Source organism: Schistocerca nitens, chromosome 1 (genome assembly GCF_023898315.1).
Source record: "Schistocerca nitens isolate TAMUIC-IGC-003100 chromosome 1, iqSchNite1.1, whole genome shotgun sequence".
Lineage (NCBI taxonomy): Eukaryota > Metazoa > Arthropoda > Insecta > Orthoptera > Acrididae > Schistocerca > Schistocerca nitens.
The window spans coordinates 1,177,838,042-1,177,861,076 of NC_064614.1; the positions used below are offsets into that span (position 1 = coordinate 1,177,838,042).

Genomic DNA, 23,035 nt, shown 5'->3' on the forward strand with positions numbered 1-23,035 from the left:
ACAGCTGCGGGAGCACGTTTCCAGACTGAATTTTTTAACCGGAAAAGCTTGGCAAGCATAATTACTTTAAATCTGTGTACACGACAAAATCTACTGATGTTTTCATCAGCGTCCACTTCAATTTCTGCACATTTTGTAACTGGTAAAACATTTAGAGTTATTGATTCTGTCAGTTCCTAATCATCCGGTATATACTGAAAATACTTCCATTTATTTTACCACATTAATACCATAGATGTACAGTTTGTGTATTAGCGGATTTGCTTTATTTCGACGTCTTAGAAACATTCTGGTTGCTCTCTCAGCAGCTTTTTCACTCTCTGGAATCTTTTCCTCGCCCGAAAAAGTATTTTCCTCGTAGGCGTAGTTCTTAAGCTCTGGGAAAAAAGCGAAAGTCGCTTTTTGCAAGACCAGGCCTCGTCTGTGCGATGAACGACTCACAACTTGCCGCAAGGGCGTCGAAAACGGTTGCTGTATGCCGCGCAGAACGAGCGTTCTCGTGTAGTAAACAAATTCGCTGTTTGTTTTGAACAAGCCGACGCAGTTTTGTCACCTCGCAGCAGACGTAAGACTTGATAGTGTACCCTCGAGTCAAAAATACGACAAACTGTGGACATTTCCCGCATCAAAAAGTTGTAGACATGATACTTCGTCGTGAAGTTGGAGTTCTGAAATATTTCCTCGGCGAAATATGAGTGAGGTGTGCCTTCTATATGTTGTCGTTTGTTTTCTTCTGCGTTTGGTCAACTGCCAAAGTTTGTAATTCTTCGAAATGTCACCTCTCATACCGCGCCCGGGTTCCCGGGTTCGATTCCCGGCGGGGTCAGGGATTTTCTCTGCCTCGTGATGACTGGGTGTTGTGTGCTGTTCTTAGGTTAGTTAGGTTTAAGTAGTTCTAAGTTCTAGGGGACTGATGACCATAGATGTTAAGTCCCATAGTGCTCAGAGCCATTTGAACCATTTGAACCATCACCTCTCATAAATTATCTCGTGTTTCGTGAGGCGCAGTAGTGAGCTATTCCGGAGCCAATCGAATTCATCCGCTTTCTTCAGATAGCATTTACGGCAATGTGCGTATCCGATAAACTGTACTCCCTTTAATAGTTCGTTGAAGATCAGTTCTTAACCATTTCGAGAGTGCTCCTGTACTTCAGTGACGGTAAAACTGCTATCGATCGTGATATTTCTTTCCTTCAGTCTTCTAGATGGTTTTATAAGCGAATATGGATGAATTAAGTAATATGCGTTCCACCAAGAATCGTATCATGTGTTAAACACATGTTTTCAGACTGAATTTTATAAACTGAATGGCTGGCAAGCATAAAGACTTTAAATTTGTGTACACATCGAAATGCCTTCTTCCCAGCCACAAACTTTAGATAAATTAGGAAAACCCAAGGTTCAAATGGTTCAAATGGCTCTCAGCACTATGCCACTTAACTTCTGAGGTCATCAGTCGCCTAGAACTTAGAACTAATTAAACCTAACTAACCTAAGGACATCACACACATCTATGCCCGAGGCAGGATTCGAACCTGTGACCGTAGCGGTCGCTCGGTTCCAGACTGTAGCGCCTAGAACCGCACGGCCACTCCGGCCGGCAAAACCTGAGGAATCGGTTTCTCATTATAGTGTTGAAAATGCCAATTTCCTACACCTTCCACTTGTTACGTTTTACGCTTTGTGGTACATCGTTTACATGAGATTCGTTTCGCCACGTATTTGAAGGTTTCACATTTACAGTTCAAACAGTTTTCACTATGATCCCTCCAAGATCCATACACAAGCATTTTCACATGGAGCTCGATCTTCAAACGGTTTACACTGACAGTGAGCCCTACCTAAGAACTAATACCTCAGAGATATGCTCATGGTAATGCTGGTGGTAGAAAAATGGAAACTAATGAGTCACTTAATATAATATTAATTACTGTAATTTGCAGTCTTTTAAGGTACTCATACTTTTAAGATGATCCTGAACTTACTGTTCTACAACAAATATTTTTGTTTGATTTTTCGTATATTATAATTTGTCTAATCCAATCATTGTAATATCTTGCCTGTTATTCAGTATTTCAGTATAATAATTTCAGACCCTCTAACGAAATGTCTGACGTTACGAAACAGATTAATCCGTTCCAACTGATTACAAAACAATGAAAATATTTAGAATGTTATTCTTTTATAAAGGATAAATTTGTTCAAATTTTCGTACAGGACAAGATAATTTCATTTAACTGTGCTTGAAATACAATACAAGACCTAAGTCTTGTGTATAGCGTGACTCAACTGCCACAACCGCTAGGTTTTATGCAACTGGGAATGCCTTCAAATACAGGGTGTTTAAAAAAAGAACTCCCTAGTTTTAAGTATAAATTTAATGGGGAAATTAATGAACAATTACAATAATGAGCACATATTATGAAAGAGAATTCCTTCAAGTTTGGTTTAATGTTAGTAGACGTCAACGTGGGATCCATTTGTTGCCATGCACACGTCGAGACGGTATTCCACTTCTCGCCACATACTCACCAACATTTCAGGTGTAACTGTCAAACGCCATGACGATTCTTTCCTGTAAGTGATTATTGTCTCTGATCTTTTCACTGTTTACAACATTTTTTTATGTGAGACATAAATTTTGAGAGAGTCACGTTGATGCTGAATAACTTCATGTGGATGTTCTACTCCCCCCCCCCCCCCCCCCCCAAATTCTGCAGTTATGACGTTTTAACTGCTCCACTGACATGAAATGTAGCATCATCAGAAAAGAGACTCTTTTTTTTAAAAAATTGACATCATCAATTCTGTGTAGAATGTCAACGGCAAACTCACACCTTTCGATTTTATCAGTAGGTTTTATTTCATGTAAAAGTTGCAATTTGTAGGCACGCAACTTGAGTTTTTTACGCACATAATACACAGTACTTTTAGGCACTCCTAATTGTAGACTACGTCTGGCCAATGACTTCTTGGGGCGCCGAAAGCACGAAACACGGATCTGTTCAACAACATCTTGAGAAGTTCTCGGTCTACCTGGTGATTTTACTTTTAAAACACTACCGGTTTCCTAGAAAGATCTTAGCCAATGATGAATAGTATTTGCTGTAGGTGGTTAACCACCATACTGACGTTGCACTGTTATAACTGGCTCAGTTTTCACAAGCCAAATAATACAGTGCCCTTTCTGTTGCGAAGTGCACGTTGTTGGTGAGTTGGTCTGCACTGCACTGCACTGCACGCACGCATGGCTGGACTGAACTGAGGGACCAGAGGAAAAAAAAAAAAAAAAAAAAAAAAAAAAACAGCATTGGTACCATCTCAAGACCTGCCAACTGCGGGGGAGCCAAACTTGGAGAATTGATGAATCAAACACCACAGAATAGAATAGTGTATGTCACTTTGTACAGATTCTGGGACACATTAAAACTAGGAGGTTATTTTTCAAACACACCGTACTGCAGGCAAGATTTTTATATACTCTCGCTTGTTACGTGCAGACTATTGGTCCTACAGAAAAAATGAATGGGACCTTTTTGTGGCAAATTGCAGTGAAATTTTGTACTAGGGTACGTTTTCGCTAGAGGTTATTGTTTCCGAATTATTCAAGAAAAAGTAACAAAAGAGGCCGCCGAACGAGTTTTTCTTGAATAATTCAAAAACCATGGCACCCAGCAGAATACGTATCCCAGTACAAGATTTAGCTACGTTAACTTTCTTACAAAACGGTCCTGTTTATCTTTTCTGTAGGACTAACACACTATACGTAGCAAGCGAGAGAATATGCAGATATCGCATGTGGTTTTTAAGATGTTGCAGGTTGCATAAAACCCAGTTGTAGGGGGCAGCTGTATCATCTTGTATACAAGGGTCAGTCACATGAAAACAAGACAAATGGAAAATAAAGTAATTAAACAGTTTATTATTTCAAAACTAATCCCCATAACTATTAATATATTTATCCCACTGCAAGACACGACGGTAAATGCCCTCATGGAATAATGCTTGCGACTGCCTACGGAACCGTGACTGTATCCAGGTTCAAATCGCTCTGAGCACTATGGGACTTAACATCTATGGTCATCAGTCCCCTAGAACTTAGAATTACGTAAACCTAACTAACCTAAGGACATCACACAACACCCAGTCATCACGAGGCAGAGGAAATCCCTGACCCCGCCGGGAATCGAACCCGGGAACTCGGGCGCGGGAAGAGAGAACGCTACCGCACGACCACGAGCTGCGGACACTGTATCCAGGACTGCGCCTCTTCGCCCATAGCTAATCGACGGCTACGAATGTCTTCCTTCAGTGCTCAAAAGCATACGGAAATCACATGGAGAGAGGTCGGGACTGTATAGAGTGTAAGGGGTTCCCAGAGAATCTTCAGCAGAGTAGTCGGAACAACCTTGGTAACACGTGGGCAGATATTAGCCTGCAACAGAATGATGCCGTCCATCAACATTCCTGGGTGTTTGGATTTTATGGCGCGCTTCTGTTTTTGCAAAGTGTCCACATACCGCTGCGCTTTAACTGTGGCGCCATGTTCCAATGAGCTGCAACACCCTTTCAGCCAAAGGAAATGATCATCGTAACTTTCCGGAGCTCGCGTCCACGGCTTCCGATTTTTTTGATGGGCTGAATCCATGTGCTTCCATTGTTGGCTTCGATGCTCGCTCTTCAGCTCAAAGTGCTGACATCATTTTTCGTCTCCCGCGACGATCTGGGGCGAGAAACGATATTCTTCATTGTGATACGATTCCAGATGCTGCAGTACATGATCCGCGGTACTTTCGGAACTCCGTGAGAACTGACGTGGATTGTTTTGAGAAGCTGCTGTCGATGATACTGAAAGGAATTCGCACAAGTGGCACAGAACGTGGGAACCAGTTTCACTTTAATTTATGTTCAAACATGCATGTCTTGCTGTGTTTCCATATTTTTCTCCAACTTCTGTAATTCCGTGATAGCAATATAAGAAAACAACAATTACGAGGGGTGTTCAATTAAGTAACGCAACACATTTTCTATCGGCCAATTTTGATTGAAGAAAATGTGGGATTTATTGTGAATGGATGTCTCTGTTGGCAGTGTTGACACACACTGGTCCCCCAGATGGGGCACTCAAGGTTGTGTGAAGGCTGGGTTTCAGCCGCGTAACAGAAGGCCAAAAAGAGCAACGAAGGACCATTTGTGCGGAACTGCTTGCGTCGATGAAATATGGTTTCATCACTTCGAACCGGAAACGAAAACGGCAATATATGGAGCGGCTCCAAACATCCTATCCTCCGAAGAAAATGTTCAATGGCACAATCTCAGCCGGTAAAGTTATGGCGACGATCTTCTAGGACTCTGAAGCGGTAATTCTGTTTGATGTCCTTCCTCTGCTGCAACGATCAACTCTCAAGTGTGTCGTGCTATCTTCAGGAAATTGAAGAAACGACTTCAGCGTGTTCGTTGCCACAAAGGTGCAAATGAACTTCTTTTTCTCCACGACAACGCAATGCCTCACACGAAGCTGCGCACGCGAAAGGAGCACACAAATTTCATTGGACTGTTCGTCCTAATACATCCTACATCCAGGATCTCGGAGCTTCGGACTTCCGTATCTGTTTGGCCCAATGAAGAATGCACTCCGCGGGAGGCAGTACGTGGATGATGCGGAGGTTATTGATACTAAAATGTAGACTTTCACGGCCGGAAATGTCATGTCCATTATAATTATCCGGGCTGTTATGCCGTGGTCGGTTGATGAATTCTGTGTCAATTCCCAACGTTTCGTCCCCGTCTGCGGAGGACATCTTCACGGGGATCTGTAGCTCGATGGAAGGTCAAACACATCCACTGGCTCGCTACTCAGCCAGTAGATGTCCTCCGCAGACGGGGACGAAACATTGGGAATTGACACAGAATTCATCAACCGACCACGGCATAACAGCCCGGATAATTGTAACGGACATGAGGTTATTGATGCAGAACGACGTTGGTTTCGACAACCATCAGCACAGCGGTACCACGCGGGCATACAAGCCTTCCAATGATGTGGCGTAAGGTCGTCGCCTTCAACGGAGATTATGCAGAAAAACAGGGTTTTCAAGCCAAAAGAGTGGGGAATAATATGGTGTATTGTAGCCCCGAGTCAGCCCAACCCACGTCCATAGGGGAAAAAAAGTGCTGAAATAGTTAATGAACGTCCCAAGTAATAAATAAACTCGATCTCTCTCAGACTCTTAAAGGATTAAACAATGACTTATCCTTGCCGTTCGAGTTTTTGCGTCATGAGTATCCCGCTAGTAATCTGAGGAGGTGAACCGATCCGCAGTCCCAGACATGTAAGCTAGGGGCGCTGCAGAAGAGGCGTACGCCTTGTTAGGTGCGTCGTGTAGCACGGGCCAGAAGCACAGCCACTCACCTCGTAGCAGCCGCAGGTGACGCAGAAGACGGTGCCCTGCGACTCCAGCCGCGGGAACCAGCGCTCGCCCAGCTCGTACTCCGCCAGCCCGAACTTGCAGCGCCCGTCTGCAACAGGGAGGGGCGTCACGTAAGGTGAGCAGCGACACAACATGTCAGTCACACAGCAGCAAACTTTCATCTCGCCACAGGCTCGAGCGATGGCGATAGACTGTGGCCGCCTGTTTGGTGTATGGTAACTCAACAGACTGTAATCCGCAGGTTTTGTAGTACAGGGACGAAGTAGTGCCGGAGTACATTTTGTGGCCAGCAAACTAAGCATCAGTGTCTCAGGAGCGTGGGAACACAGAGGCGCGTTTTCTCTGGTGTTTCAGCAGATATTTCCAGTTCCGTTTTACCAACACATAGCTGAATTCAGGCCAAATAAATACTGCCCATCGCCACTTTCCTGCGATGTCTAGTATCGACAGAAAGTGTTGGTTTGTTTCTTGTTACCGGTAACACAACAGCAGAATTTTACGTGCCCATTCGAAATAGCGGTACCAAGTCAGTCTAGTGCGATATTCCTTTTAATCGGCGTACTGGGTGGCCTAGATATGTTGTGAGAGACTTTGAGGGGCTTAGAGAATCTTGAGGAACAACGTCATTATACGCTACTGACCATTAAAACTGCTATACCAAGAAGAAATGCATATCATAAATGGGTATTCATTAGACAAATATATTATACTAGAACTGACATATGATTACATTTTCACGCAATTTGGGTGCATAGATCCTGAGATACCAGTACCCAGAACAACCTCTGGCCGTAATAACGGCCTTGATACTCCTGGGCATTGAGTCAAACAGAGCTTGGATGGCGTGTACAGGTACAGTTACCCATGCAGCTCCAACACGATACCACAGTTCATCAACAGCAGTGACTGGCGTATTGTGACGAGCCAGTTGCCCGGCCACCATTGACCAGACTTTTCAATTGGTGACAGATCTGGAGAATGTGCTGGCCAGGGCAGCAGTCGAACATTTTCTGTATCCAGATAGGCCCGTACAGGACCTGCAACATGCGGTCGTGCATTATCCTGCTGAAATGTAGGGTTTCGCAGGGATCGAATGAGGGGTAGAGCCACGGGTCGTAACACATCTGAAATCTAACGTTCACTGTTCAAAGTGCCGTCAATGCGAACAAGAGGTGACCGAGACGTGTAACCGATGGCACCCCATACCATCACGCCGGGTGATACGCCAGTATGGCGATGACGAATACACGCTTCCAATGTGCGTTCACCGCCGCAATGTCGCCAAACACGGATGCGACCATCATGATGCTGTAAACGGAACCTGGATTCATCCGAAAAAATGACGTTTTGCCATTCGTGCCCCCAGGTTCGTTGTTGAGTACATCATCGCAGGCGCTCCTGTCTGTGATGCAGCGTCGAGGGTAACCGCAGCCACGGTCTCCGAGCTGATAGTCCATGCTGCTGCAAACGTCGTCGAACTGTTCGTGCAGATGGTTGTTGTCTTGCAAATGCCCCCAACTGTTGACTCAGGGATCGAGACGTGGTTGCACGATCCGTTACAGCCATGCGGATAAGATGCCTATCATCTCGACTGCTAGTGATACGAGGCCGTTGGGATCCAGCACGGCGTTCCGTATTACCCTCCTGAACCCACCGATGCCATATCCTGCTAACAGTCATTGGATCTTGACCAACGCAAGCGTCAATGTCGCGATACGATAAACCGCAATCGCGATAGGCTACAATCCGGCCTTTATCAAAGTCGGAAACGTGATGGTATGCATTTCTCGTCCTTACACGAGGCATCACGACAACGTTGCACCAGGCAACGCCGGTCAACTTCCGATTGTGTATGAGAAATCGATTGGAAACTTTGCTCATGTCAGCACGTTGTAGGTGTCGCCACCGGCGCCAACTTTGTGTGAATGCTGTGAAAAGTTAATCATTTGCATATCACAGCATCTTCTTCCGGTCGGTTAAATTTAGCGTCTGTATCACGTCATCTTCGTGGTGTAGCAGTTTTAATGGCCAGTAGTGTAGGTGCCAGTTCCTGCCGCTAGGACCGCCACTTCCGCAGCAAGCGTACTGTAGGCGGAACGTCTCGCAATGTTGTTTGTTATTCAGTGACTGTGACTGATTGCCACGATCGTCAGTGGAGAAGATGGAGCTAGCTGCTGAATAGGAAGGCCTTGTCTCCTATGAATGCCATGCTCTGTTACCTCTGTAGACAACAGTTTCGGACACGAGTTTTCATCCGCAGTTTATGTTTCACTTGTATATCAAGGAAGATTGGTAGTTTTAGAGGGTTCCAGTTTGTCTGAAACCATCGTCCGCAGGGACAACACAGCGTCGCATTCACAGGAGACAAGGCCTTTCTACGCAACAGCTTGCTCCATACTTCCACTGGCGATCGTGGCAGTCAGTCGCGATCACTGAATAAGAAACAATACTGCGAGACGTCTCGCCTACGGTTCGTCAGCGTGCCGAAAGAGCGGCCTAGTCACAGGCGTCGGCGCCTATAACTACCACGTTCTGAGGCGTTGTTGGAAGACGTTTTCGGAAACGGGTTCCTATCCTCGATTTCTTCCTTAAGACACCCTCTACAACCCCCCAAAGTTCCTCACGACATTTCTGGGACAGCCTGTATATTAACAGGCACACTAAAACAGGAAGAATAACCAGTATCCCAGCAGATACACTATGTGATCAGAAGTATCCGGACATCTGGCTGAAAATGACTTACAAGTTCGTAGCGCCCTCCATCGGTAATGCAGGAATTCAATATGGTGTTGGCCCACCTTTAGCCTTGATGACAGCTTCCACTCTCGCCGGCGTACGTTCAGTCAGCTGCTGCCAGGTTTCTTGGGAAATGGCAGCCTATTCTTGACAGTGCTGCACTGAGGAGAGGTATCAATGTCGGTCGGTGATGCTTGGCACTAAGTCTGCGTTCCAAAACATCCGAAAGGTGTTCTATAGGATTCAGGTCAGGACTCTGTGCATGCCAGTCCTTTACAGGAATGTTATTGTCGTTTAACCACTCCGCCACAGGCCGTGCATCATGAACAGGTGTTCGATCGTGATGAAAGATGCAATCACCATCCCCGAATTGCTCTTCAACAGTGGGAAGCAAGAAGGTGCTTAAAACATCAATGCAGACCTGTGCTGCGATAGTACCACGTAACACAACAAGATGTGCAAGCCCCCTGCATGAAAAACATGACCACACCATAACACCAAAGCGTCCGAATTTTACTGTTGGCACTACACACGCTGATAGATGACGTTCACCGGACATTCGCCATACCCACACCCTGCCATCGGATCGCCACATTGTCTACCGTGATTCGTCACTCCACACAACGTTTTACCACTGTTCAATCGTCCAATGCTTACGCTACTTACACCAAGCGAGACGTCGTTTGGCATATACCAGCGTGACGTGTGGCTTATGAGCAGCCGCCCGACCATGAAATCCAAGTTTTCTCACCTCCCACCTGTCATAGTACTTGCAGTGGATCCTGATGCAGTTTGCAATTCCTATGTGATTGTCTGGATAGATGTCTGCCTATTATACATTACGACCCTCTTCAGCTGTCGGCGGTCTCTGCCAGTCAACAGACGGGGTTGCCATATACGCTTTTGTGTTGTACGTGTCCCTTCACGTTTCCACTTCACTATTACATCGGAAACAGTGGACCTAGGGATGTTTAGGAGTGTGGAAATTTCGCGTACAGACGTATGACTCAAGTGACACCCAATCACCTGACCATGTTCGAAGTCTGTGAGTTCCGCGGAGTAGCCCATTCTGCCCTCTCACGATGTCTAATGACTACTGAGGTCGCTGGTATGGAGTACCTGGCAGCAGGTGGCAGCACAATGCGCCTAATATGAGAAACATGTTTTGGAGGGTGTCCGGATACTTTTGATCACATAGTGTACTAGACAGCAGTGCTGCAAGACGGTCTCAGTGCAGGCCAGGAGGGGCACGAGTCGCCACTGGAGTTCAGTTTGCTCTTCGTCTTTTGCTTTCCCTGCTAATTATACAAGGAAAAACGAATATCGCACAGACTAATTCGGAACCGCTCTATCGAATGAGCACGTAAAATTCTGTTTTAACACGACAGTGTGAAAGATCCAGGCTGTACGGAGGATGTTGCAGGGTTTCAAAATCAAATCGTCCGATTGGCAGTGAGATAGTGGGCGTTACCGTGCAACAGGATGATTCGGGCGACTTGACTTTATGGCGCGTCGCAGTTTCTGCGCATTCCCTTCATAGTGCTGCGCACTGATTGTGGTTCCACGTTCGAGGAACTCGACAAGCAGAAGGACCCTGCTGTCCAAGAAGAAGGTCGTCAAGACCTTACCGGAACTTGTGTGAACACCTTTGAAATTCTTTGGCGGGGGAGATGTGGGGTGTCCCCACTGCTGGCTGGCTCTGCCGTTTGCCCTCGGCTGTCGGAACGCTGTGGGACAGAATAATCCTTTTTCACGATAACGCCCATCCCCACACTGTCAAACGGACGAAGACTAGGCGTCAGTAACCTGGTTGGGAAACACTGCAACACCCTCCGTACAGCCCGGATCTTTTACCCTGTGATTTTCACACCCCTAGTGACCTGAAGGAAGACATGAGTGGACATCGGTTTCACTCGAGCGAGGAAGTGCAAGACTGGTTGCGGTTGTGGATCCGCCAGCCGCCCGTAGCCTTCTACAAAACAGGAATTCATCGTCTCGTCTCCCAGTGAGATAAATGTTGTAACGCGTGTGCTGATTACTTTTGATTGAAAGCGTTCCGTTGTCCCGTCGTGGAGGGGGTTCGGTTTTCATTTGATTGCCCCTCATACGAAATTAGTGCTGAACATCTTGTGCGGGTCACATCGTGTAAACATTCAGGAGTAATACTAAGAAGATAATGGAATGGGACGATCACATGAAATCGACATTAGAGAAGGTGAATGGAAGACTTGGATTTGCTGGAGGAATTGTAACAAATCAAACTTGTGGTCAAGACGAGCCCAAGCCTCTGCAATTGCAGTTGTGTTTGACAGCATGCAAACAGCACGCTGAACCTTTGCAAGATCACCACCAGGTACCACAGTAGGAGGTTGGTAATTTATTCCCACCTTGAAGCCAGTTGGACACCAATCCACAAACTGGATGGTTCGCTTTGTCTTAATTGTTGCAATGGCAGCATTTACATCCTTCGGCACAACATCTCCTCTGTACAGCATACAACATGCCATGTACTTTCCATACCTTGGATCACATTTCACCATCTGGTTGGCAGGTTCGAAACAAGCATTGGTTATTTCTGCCACAGAAAGTTGCTCATGGTAAGCCCTTTCTGCAGAGATTACTGGAGCATAGGTAACAAGTGGGAAATGGATACGAGGGTAGGGAACCAAGTTGGTCTGGAATTCTGTCAAGTCCACATTAAGAGCTCCATCAAAGCGAAGAGGTGCCGTGATTGAGGATACAATCTGGCCAATCAGCCTGTTCAGATTGGTGTAAGTCGGCCGTTGAATGTCCAAGTTTCGGCGGCAAATGTCATAGATAGCTTCATTATCACACATGAAAGCACACAGTCTGCACGGGGATGTTAAATGGGAATCATTGGAATAATAACGACGTAATTGTCGAAAAACTCTTTTGAGTAAATTTAGAGAACCTGTTTTTTTTTTAAGAATACTGTGCGACACTGGGGTATTTGTTTTCTGGGAATTGTCTTAAATATTTAAATTGTCATTTTATGCTCTTAACGTGCGTTTTTCTCATAAATTTCCTTGTTTTTAAAAGAAAAACGGAATTGAAATTCAAATAATTTGAAAGCCTTCTACAGCGCTCCATTTGAGTCACGTGATGCCTGTGACGCCACTGGCTAGCACCAGCTCCTCCTGTCGCAGAGCTCATTCGCAGTGATGCCTTGTTTTGGAATTTACGTTTCGGAGTATTGGTTAGAAACTGTGTTTAGTAGTACACTGTACAAATATATGAATGAAAACTCCTAAATATTGTTTTAAATATTCCGAAGAATATAAGAAGATGTGTAAAATGTGGTTGCAACTCGCTCTTATAGATTACAAATGAGGCAGTGGTCACTAGGTGTGTTTCATTCTTGCGAGGATCATTTTGAGGTAAGTACACACTCCTCATAAACACGTTGTCGCTTGTAGCGTAATAGTGTAAGTAGACTGTTTAGGTTTTTATGTTGGTAACGCCACGTAGCGCTCTGTATGAAAATCACTGACTGTGCTGTGTGCAGTCTGTGGCTGGTTGGCATTGTTGCAATATTCGCTATTGTAGTGTTGGGCAGTTGGATGTGAACAGCGCGTAGCGTTTTGCAGTTGGAGGTGAGCCGCCAGCAGTGGTGGATGTGGGAAAGAGAATTTTGAGAGTTCATGACATCCAGTCTTACAAATTTCGTTTTTCTGACGGACACACGTCCAGATCGTCCGCTCTCAAAATTCTGCCATCTCTTTCCCACATCCACCACTGCTGGCGGATGACTTTTGGACACTATTAAGGTAAATACGTTGTTTGATCTCTATGAAAATCTTTCATTTGCTAACTGTACCTATCAGTAGTTAGTGCCTTCAGTAGTTAGAATCTTTTATTTAGCTGGCAGTATTAGCGCTCGCTGTATTGCAGTAGTTCGAGTAACGAAGATTTTTGTGAGGTAAGTGATTCATGAAAGGTATAGATTATTGTTAGTCAGGGTCATTCTTTTGTAGGGATTATTGAAAGTTAGATTGCGTTGCGCTAAAAAAATATTGTGTGTCAGTTTAGTGATGATCAGAGTAAGTAAAGAGAAAAAGGTCTTGAGTACGTTCAGTTTTGCTCAGCTGTTTGAAAATCAAATAACGTAATAGGTTTTCCAGCACTGTCATTTATAGATTTTGGTAAGGGGATGTTTCTATAGGTACCGTGATAAATTTCTAACGTAATGCCCACATGATACGATCCTTATTTGGAGCGAGTGCTTTTTTTCCGCCTTCACATTCTCTTCTCGTGATACCTTATTATCTACCCTTATCTCTATCATATTACAGGTTAATGTATATTTACATTTATTAGCTCCTTTTTACACCCGATCAATTTCGGATGAATCAGTTTAGGGAACTGTATTTCATGCCTCGGTGCAGCTGTTATTCTGAAGAATCTGAGAAACCATTTAACGATTTCCGACCACATTATTCTTCCACAAACAATTCGTTGAAGACAACAAATTACCATTTCTAAATGTCTCCATTGAGCCAGTTGTAAAGCTGTATGATTTTGACAAACAGAAAAATTAATATTGTTTGGAACCCACGTGGAGATGTAATAAGACCAAGGCAAAGTTGGTTCTGCTTAAGCACCTACTTTCAGCAGCAGTTAAGTATTTAGTAGAACATATCCTGCGTTAACTGCATGTTTTATAGACGTAGGGCCCGCATCTCGTGGTCGTGCGGTAGCGTTCTCGCTTCCCACGCCCGGGTTCCCGGGTTCGATTCCCGGCGGGGTCAGGGATTTTCTCTGCCTCGTGATGGCTGGGTGTTGTGTGATGTCCTTAGGTTAGTTAGGTTTAAGTAGTTCTAAGTTCTAGGGGACTGATGACCATAGATGTTAAGTCCCATAGTGCTCAGAGCCCTTTTTTATATAGACGTAGGTTTCCGGTGCTTTACATTAATGACCTGGAGGAACAAAAAACTGCATTGTGTAAAGCTTTTGAAGACAAACACGGAAATGCTTTGTAGTTTCCCCACCAGCGTTATTACGTTGTCTGAAAGTGTGAAAATTGAGAAAAGAGGTACCTAGGAAAATAGTTCTGGGAACAACCACAGCACTTAATCAAAATTATCTTCTGAATGAAAAAGTTTCCATTTTGTTTGACTGTGATCGCTTTCACAAGAAAGCCTTGAAATGACCAGTGATGAATACTGGAACAATGTAAAAGAAGTCATCATCACAGCTGCAAATAATAACCTGCAGAGAGCTAAGAAAGGCAGGAAGAAATACATAATAGTTGGTGAACACAAATTCGAGCGTGTTGAATAGTTAAAATTTCTGGGATCAGTGACAGATGAACAAAATCAGAGACAGGTAGAAATAAAAGCGAGATTGCAAAATGCTAACCGAGCCTATTATGCAAAACAAAATCTCTTAGGGTCCAAACTAAACTAAAATAAAGTTATATAATACAATCATCAGACCAGTTCTAATATATGGGGCAGAAACATGGAGCCTAACGAAAACAGAACACCACCATTTACAAGCGCCTAAGAATAAGCTTTATAGAAAAAAACTTTGGTCCATATTATGACAATGAATCACAATGCTGGAAAAGATGACACAACATAGAAATCCACGAGCTATCACAACAACCAACGATAGTAAACGTAATAAATGCTAGAAGACTGCAATGGGCTGGACATCTGATGAGAAAGTAAGAAGACCAAATTGTGTTAAGAATATTCAGGGAGAATCCATATGGCAAAAGACCAAGGAGGAGACTCAGGAGTACTTGACGCAATGAAATTGACTGCATATGCGAAAGACTGGGAATAAATAACTGGCAAGAGGCAGCACAAGACAGGACCAGCTGGAGAAACCATCGGCACGGGAGCCTCGAGTCCCTTAGAAGCCCACTACTACTAATACTACTACTACTACTACTTTCACAAGTTGTCCTGGAAAACGTTTCCAGCATAGTCCCAGCAAATAATCCAGTCCCAGAGATTACCTCAGTTGTAAGATAATTCTAAGACTTATTGCTGCGTCACAGTGCTTCCGTCCCAGTCGCCATGCAGTACAGTTTTTGCATTTATTATTTCCGGAACGTAAAAATCTGGGTTGTTTTTGAAGAACGAAGAGACCATAAACGCATCGGAAAGTTCCCACTATCAGCGTTTTCAAAATTCGTTTCTACTTGTTACCTAAAAGTTGCAAATGCGTTTTCCGTTACTAACTAAACTGATAGCAGAAAAAGTACGGAAAAAGACAAGCAACTTCAGCTATAATGCACACAGAGCTTCATCTTCCTCGTACGTGTGACGTCGCGAGAGATTCAGCCAATAACAAAACGTTTTCGACCACGTGCCCAAATCTTGACATTTAATGATTTTTTTTAGCATTAATTACATAAAAATAACACATTTTGTGAGAATATTGCCCGAAAATGTTATTTGAATATTATAATCATCCAAAATAACAACATAGGAAAATAGCCTATTACGCTGCTACCATCGTATGGTTTAGGGATCATTAGAATAAGACAAGAGAGATTAGGCCGCTTATAGAGCCATACAGACAGCCGTTCTAATCTCTTTCTATATGCGAATGCATGAGGACACGTCCACTGTACATTGGCCTGTGGACTGTATAAGTAGATGTACAGACGTCCTAGAGGAGGAAACCGCGGATGTTGGTGCAGGGATAAAAATATTCACTTAAGTGTTCGGAAGTGCGCACTGCGGCACAGCAAGCTCCAGCGTTGCACATTGCGAGATGACTAGGCTACGTGGCAGGAAGAATACGGCAGAATGAAGTTCATTACGAAAGCGCTGTGCGGGCAGGGACTTTTTACTTGCCTTTGTGCGGTCGATTTACCCAACTGTAAGGATGAGGGAGTGGGGCCGCCAACAACTTCATTCTCAATTACTAGTGAGCGAGCTACACAAAAGTAGCTGCTAGGCGCTCGTAATGATATTACGCAAGTGAGTTATTTTTGCTACGCTATAGACAGTGCCACGAAGTCGCGCAGACTCCTCGCCTTGATGTAGTTTCTCGTCGACCGAGGCAGTGCAGCGGTTCCATGCATCGGGCTTGCAGTCACCCAAGTCACAGTCCTGTCCTTGCCCTATCCATGCCTGTGTTCCATCTCTGACGGTCTTGTCGTCGACAGGGCTTTAAACCTTAATCTTTCTTCCTTTGGAACTCGATGACCCTGTTTTGCAGGACTTTTTCATATTACCGAGACGGTACAATGTGTCTAATGCGAAAGCAGCACCGCTCCGTAAGCAACACGTTGAGATCTTACTGTTTCCAGCTCGCCCGTCCTTCCCACCAAGTGACGACCGTGGTTAATTTTTTCCGTTTCAGTAGTTGCTTCTTTCTTTTTCTTCTGGCCTGCACCACGTATCTTCACGTGGTCGCCATGTTCACCCTTGCAATACCGTGCATTAATGTCTTCCCCACAAAAAGTTTAAAATACCTAAATTGGTTAACTGTTGTTGACATATTAACAACACACTTCTTACAGAGTTATTGATGTGTTAGTAGGGTCCAGAACATGATAATATCTTTTAGCACATACTTAGCAACATCAAACATTTTCAGCACATACTTAGCAACATCATGGGTGGAGGGCGGTACTTTATGCCCACACCAGAAAAAGTTTAAGAAAATGCAAATTTCGTTAATTGTTGTTGATTTTTTTGAAGAGATATTGATGTAATTAATGTCTTGAATACGAAAATTTAAAATATGACTTTCACTGGGGGAAGTGTTATCTAGTACCGAGTCTTAAATTTTTGGGTTAAGTTTAACTGAAAATTTGAAACATTTATGGAATCACATAGAAGAAATCATTAGAAACAATAATTGTTTTTTTTTTCAAAAGTTTAAAAAGGGGAAAATGGAATTGACTGTTGTCGTCGTCGTGGCCTTCAGTCCAAAGACTGGTTTGATGCGGTTCTCCATGCTACTGTATCCCGTGCAAGCCTCCGAGTAACTACTGCAACCTACATCCTTCTGAATCTGCTTACTGAATTCATCTCTTGGTTTCCCTCTACGATTTTTACCCCTACGCTTCCCTCCAGTACTAAAACGGTGATCCCTTGATGCCTCAGAATGTGTCCTACCAACCGATCCCAGATCTAGTCAGGTTGTGCCAAAAAATTCTTTTCTCCCCAATTCTGTTCAGTGCCTCAGCATTAGTTGCGTGATCCACCCACCTAATGTTCAGAAATCATCTGTAGCACCACTTTCAAAAGCTTCTATTCTCTTTTTGTCTAAACTGTTTATTGTCCATGTTTCACTTCCATACATGGCCGCACTCCATACAAATACCTTCAGAAAAGACCTCCTACCACTTAAATCTACATTCAATGTTAAATAATTTCTCTTCTCCAGAAACGTTTTTCTTACCATTGCCAGTCTAGATTTTATATGCTCTCTACTTCAACCATCATCATTTGGTTTGCTGCCCAAACAGCAAAACTCATCTACTACTTTACATAATCCTCGTTTTGCTTTTGTTGACGTTTATCTTATATCCTCCTTTCAAGACACTGCCCATTCCGTTCAGCTGTCCTTTGTTGTCTCTAACAGAATTACAATGTCATCGGGATGTGGTTAAAAAATGGTTCAAATGGCTCTGAGCACTGGGATTTAACTTCTGAGGTCATCAGTCCCCTAGAACTTAGAACTACTTAAGCCTAACTAACCTAAGGACATCTCACATATCCATGCCCGATTCAGGATTGGAACCTGCGACCGTAGCGGTCGCGCGGTTCCAGACTGTAGCACCTAGAACCGCTCGGCCACCCTGGCCGGCTCATCGGGAAATCTCGAAGTTTTTATTTCTTCTCTCTGGACTTTAATTCCTACGCCAAATTTGTCTTTTGTTTCCTTTACTGCTTGCTCAATATACAGATTGAATAGCATCGGAGATAGGCTACATCTCTGTCCCACTCCCTTCTCAACTGCTCCTTCCCTTACATGACCCTCGACTCTCATAACTGGTTCCTGTACAAATTATAAGTAAGCTTTCGCTCCATATATCTTACTCCGGCCATCTTTAGAATTTGTATTCCAGCCAACATTGTCAAATGCTTTCTCTAACTCTATAAGTGCTATAAGCGTAGGTTTGCCTTTCCTCAACCCATTTTCTATGAGCAGTCGTAGTATTGCGTCGGGTGTTCCTATATTGAATCCAAACTGATCTTCCTCGACGTCGGCTTCTATCAGGTTTTCCATTTTTACGTAAACAATTAGTGACTAGTTTACAATATTTTCCAAAGGTGGACACAAAGTACACCCCCCCCCTCCTTGGTATTGCGAGGGTTAATTATTGGCTCCGGCAATGTTAGTGGTAGAGGGAGGCCGAGTGCCCTTCCTGTTGTCCCTCCCCCCCCCCCCCCTCCTCCCCCGCACTCTTGGGATGGAATTTGTGTACTTCAACTGTCTACGTCTAGTGTTGGCCCTTGTGAAAATATGCCCGTAACTGAAGCGGGATATCGGTATCAACCCGGTATGAACCAAGTCATATGTGGAAACCGCCTAAAAAACCATATCCAGGCTGGTCGCAACACCGGCTCCCGTAGTTAATTATCGCTACGCGGATTCTTTACGGGGACAGAACGCCTAATTCCAGAACCGTCGTGCTAACGCGCGCGGCTAACACTACAATGTGGGATACTCACACACACGTAGGACCAACGACCGAAATCGAAGACATAGGGCACGTTTTCAGAGAGCCAGATAAATGGTGCACACTTAAGCGCATCACTGATGAAATATCAAGAGCCCTTCCCAAGACTTATAAGCACGAGAGCGACAATACACAAGATCACGACCAAATACATAACCTACGCCACAATACGATACATGGGACAACACACATTCAAACACTGAGTTGAAACAGATGAACATACAAAAACACGTGCTGACATGAACGCACCAGTATCACCAGACACCGAGACAAAGTGTATTCCGTCATCCCCATCTCCATCTACAGGCGGTGGGGCCTGGTTGGGATGAGCAGGCCCCAAAATAATAACGTAAACACAGTTAACTCCAGTCTAAAAGCCATAATAAAACTATGTACCCTGCAGGAAATTTTATATGGAACGCATGCCGACATTGTGTAAGTTCCTCGCTATGTCGTCGTTTTTATCTGTTTTCCGTCTTTCCCTTAGTTGCTCTGAATTCCTGGAGATATGTGCCGTCTATGCAACTAAATGAAGACAGTTTGTTTGTTACGATACGCGTTTCGCTTCATTTATTTGGGAAGAATCAGGTCACTGATGACGCTCCCCGCGATGTGTTTCTGTATGAAATCTAGCCCATATTCACATCCCATTCCACAAAAAGTCTATGTATTACAAACACTGTGAATCCACTAACAGTTATCCAACTTAAACTCGTATGCTAATCTAATTTGAATTGAACTGCAACTAGTCAAATATAACTTGTCTTTATATTAAATGCGCAACTGAAGTAAAACAGCCAGCCGGTGTGGCCGTGCGGTTCTAGGCGCTACAGTCTGGAACCGCGCGACCGCTACGGTCACAGGCTCGAATCCTGCCTCGGACATGGATGTGTGTGATGTCCTTAGGTTAGTTAGGTTTAATTGGTTCTAAGTTCTAGGGGACTGATGACCCCAGAAGTCAAGTCCCATAGTGCTCAGAGCCATTTGAACCATTTTGAAGTAAAACCATTATCTGGCCCTAAACAAAATGCCACTTATTTCGCGTCTTAACACTGTTGCTGATTTCTCGGAAGCACGACAGTAAACAGTAAACACGCAGCGTCTAAGCTACATTTCAGTTCTTTAAATAAAGTTTCTAAACAATATCCAAACCGTTGCATAGCACATGTGCAAGATGGTAATGCGCACTGATAAACCTTCTTCAAGCAGTGGGATGGGGACAGTAACTATTCCTACGAAATGATATTCCAAGACAACGATTTTTGAATGATATACTTGTATGGATATGGTGTCTGTTCTTTCGGACATGTCCGAAAGATCAGAGACCATTGATGACCTGCAGCGGTCTAGAACGAAATTAGAATTATATATTAATACCTTCAGCTGCTGACGGGCGTTGATATATATCAACGATGACAGATGAAAATGTGTGCCCCGACCGGGACTCGAACCCGGGATCTCCTGCTTACATGGCAGACGCTTTATCCATCTGAGCCACCGAGGGAACAGAGGATAGTCCGACTGCAGGGACTATCTCTCGCACGCCTCCCGCGAGACGCATATTCTCACCTTATATATCCACACACTACATTCGTAGTGTCCCTACCCAACACACTCATTACTCGTGGAAGATATTCTTACCAAGTCCCGTAAGAGTTCGGGTAATATGTGTGCATCCGCACAGAAGAAGAAGGTCATGGGCGGTATCGCCAGAACTACGAGGGGCGTTCATAAAGTAAGCTCCGATCGGTCGCGAAATGGAAACGACTATGAAAATCCGATAAAGCTTTGCACAGATGTGTTGGGTAGTGTCTCTAGTACAACCCCAGTTACCATCACGTCGCTCTTCTCATTTCTGAGCTCGCAGTGAGTGCGTAAAGATGTCTAGAAAATAGTGTCTGCCGCCAAGTACGAGGGCCTGGTGAGAAATTTCGCCTGAAGCTATGCAGCTAACATTACATAACTGTCGTGCTGTTTCTTCTTCAAGACAATTCTCAGCCGCATTCTGCAGGGGCAATGAAGATGCTCCTGCATCGTTTTCAAATGGAAATGTGAGATTACCCACAATACAGTCCGCAATTGTCTCCCCCTGAGTTTCATCTCTGGTCACATGAACCGCTGTCTTTGAAGACAACATTTTGACACAGACAACGAGGTGTAGGCCAGCGTGGAGAATTGGCGGAAAGCACTGGCGGCTGCCTTCTATGATGAGGCTATTGAAAAGTTGGTACAACGCTATGACAAAAGTCTAAGTCAGAACGGCGACTAAGTAGAGAAGTAGCTGAAAGGTGTAGCTAATTGTTACAAGTAAAACATTTCTGATGTTCACTGTGGTTTCAATTTGGCAATCAATCGGAGCTTACTTTCTGAACAGGCCTCGTATATACTTATATGGGTATGGTGTCTGTTCTTTCTGACATGTCCGGTGCAGATCCTTCCCGCACCACCCCTGTAGTTGCCAGCATTCAGAGAGCCTGCTGCTGATTTGTCATGAGGCATAAAATCTTCAACGTCGGCTTTGATACGCTGGTCTTGTCATATACAAATTGAGTCCCAATTTACTTGATGCAAGAACGCAAAGTACGGTCCTCTTAATCAGTCGCTTCAGAAAGTCAATTGAGACCCAGGAAGGCAACACTCTGACTTTCGGAAAAACATCATCCACACAGTTACGAAGACTGCAAGAGCCGACAAGTGCGAGAATTATGCACAATCAGCCTAGCGGCTCATGCACCCAAGTTGCTGACAAGGCTAGTATATAGAAGAACGGAAAAGAGAATTGTGGATGTGTTAGGTGACGATCAATTTGGCATTAGGAAAGGTAAAGGCACCAGAAAGACAATTCTGACGTTGGGTTGACAATGGAAGCAAGACTGAAGAAAAATCAAGGTATTTTCATAGGATTTGTCAACCCGGAAAAAGTGTTCGCCAATGTAAAATGGCGCAAGATGAAAACAGGGTTAAGCTATAAGGAAAGACGGGTAATGTACAAGATGTTCAAGAAACAGGAGGGAATAATAAGAGTGGAAGACCAAGTACGAAGGGGTCGGATTAAAAACGTTATAAGACGGGGATGTAGTCTTTCGCAGCTACTGTTCAACCTATACACCGAAGAAACAATGAAAGAAATAAAATAAAGATTCAAGAGCGGAATTAAAATTCAGGGCGAAAGCATATTAATCATAGGATTAGCTGGTGACATTGCTATCCTCATTTAAAGTGAAGAAGAATTACAGGATCTGTCGAATGGAATGAACAGTCTAATGAGTACAGAATATGGATTGAGAGTAAACCGAAGAAAGACGGAAGTAATGAGAAGTAGCAGAAATGAGAAGAGAAACTAAACATCACAACTGAGGGTCACGAAGCAGATGAAGCTAAGGAATTCTGCAACCTAGGTAACAAAATAACCCATGACGGACGGAGGAAGGGGGACATCAAAACAGACTGCATGGGCAAAAAGGGCATTCCCGGCTAGGAGAAGCCTACTAGTACCAAACATAGGCCTTAATTTGAGGAATAAATTTCTGAGAACGCAGGTCTGGAGCACAGCATTGTATGGTAGTGAGACAAGGCTTGTGAGAAAACCGTAATAGAAGATAATGGAAGCATTTGAGATGTGGTGTTACAGACGAATGTTGAAAATTAGGTGGACTAATAAGTTAGGGAATAAGGAAGTTCTCCGCAGAATCGGTGAGGAAAGGAAAGGAATATATGGAAAATACTAACAAGGAGAAGAAACAGGAGGGTAGGTCATCAGTTAAGACGTTAGGGAATAACTTCCATGGTACTAGAGGGAGCCGTAGAGGGTGAAAATCGTAGAAGAAGACAGAAATTGGAATGTATCCAGCAAATAATTGGGGACGTAGATTGCAAGTGCTACTCCGCGATGAAGAGGTTGGCACAGGAGAGAAATTCGTGACAGGCCGCATCAAACCAGTCAGTCAGGATCTTATTACACACAAGGGGCCATGTCTGCTTGAACCTCCTATTGATGTATCAACGATTCCTCGAGTGTAGTGTTTAGAGTTCATTTGCATCTACAAAGACCATCCTTCCCATTCACGTTCCGCCAGTCTGACAAACAAGGTAATTTATGACTTCCTCACAAAAAACTACCAGAAGAAACCCAGTTGAACATAAATTGCCGCATTACAATTAGAACATTTTTTGGAGCAATCGTCAGTGACTT

General features: G+C 44.1%; 1 protein-coding gene across 2 annotated transcripts in view; it reads right to left on the bottom strand.

Annotated features, from left to right (window-relative positions):
* The window catches only part of LOC126239060 (chordin-like protein 1), a 625,989-nt gene that overhangs the window by 199,641 nt on the left and 403,313 nt on the right, over positions 1-23,035 (bottom strand). For both annotated transcript variants that reach the window (XM_049947831.1, XM_049947832.1), the window contains one exon: positions 6,413-6,519. In XM_049947831.1, the coding sequence (XP_049803788.1) occupies positions 6,413-6,519 (107 nt within the window). The remainder of the gene's footprint in view (positions 1-6,412; positions 6,520-23,035) is intronic.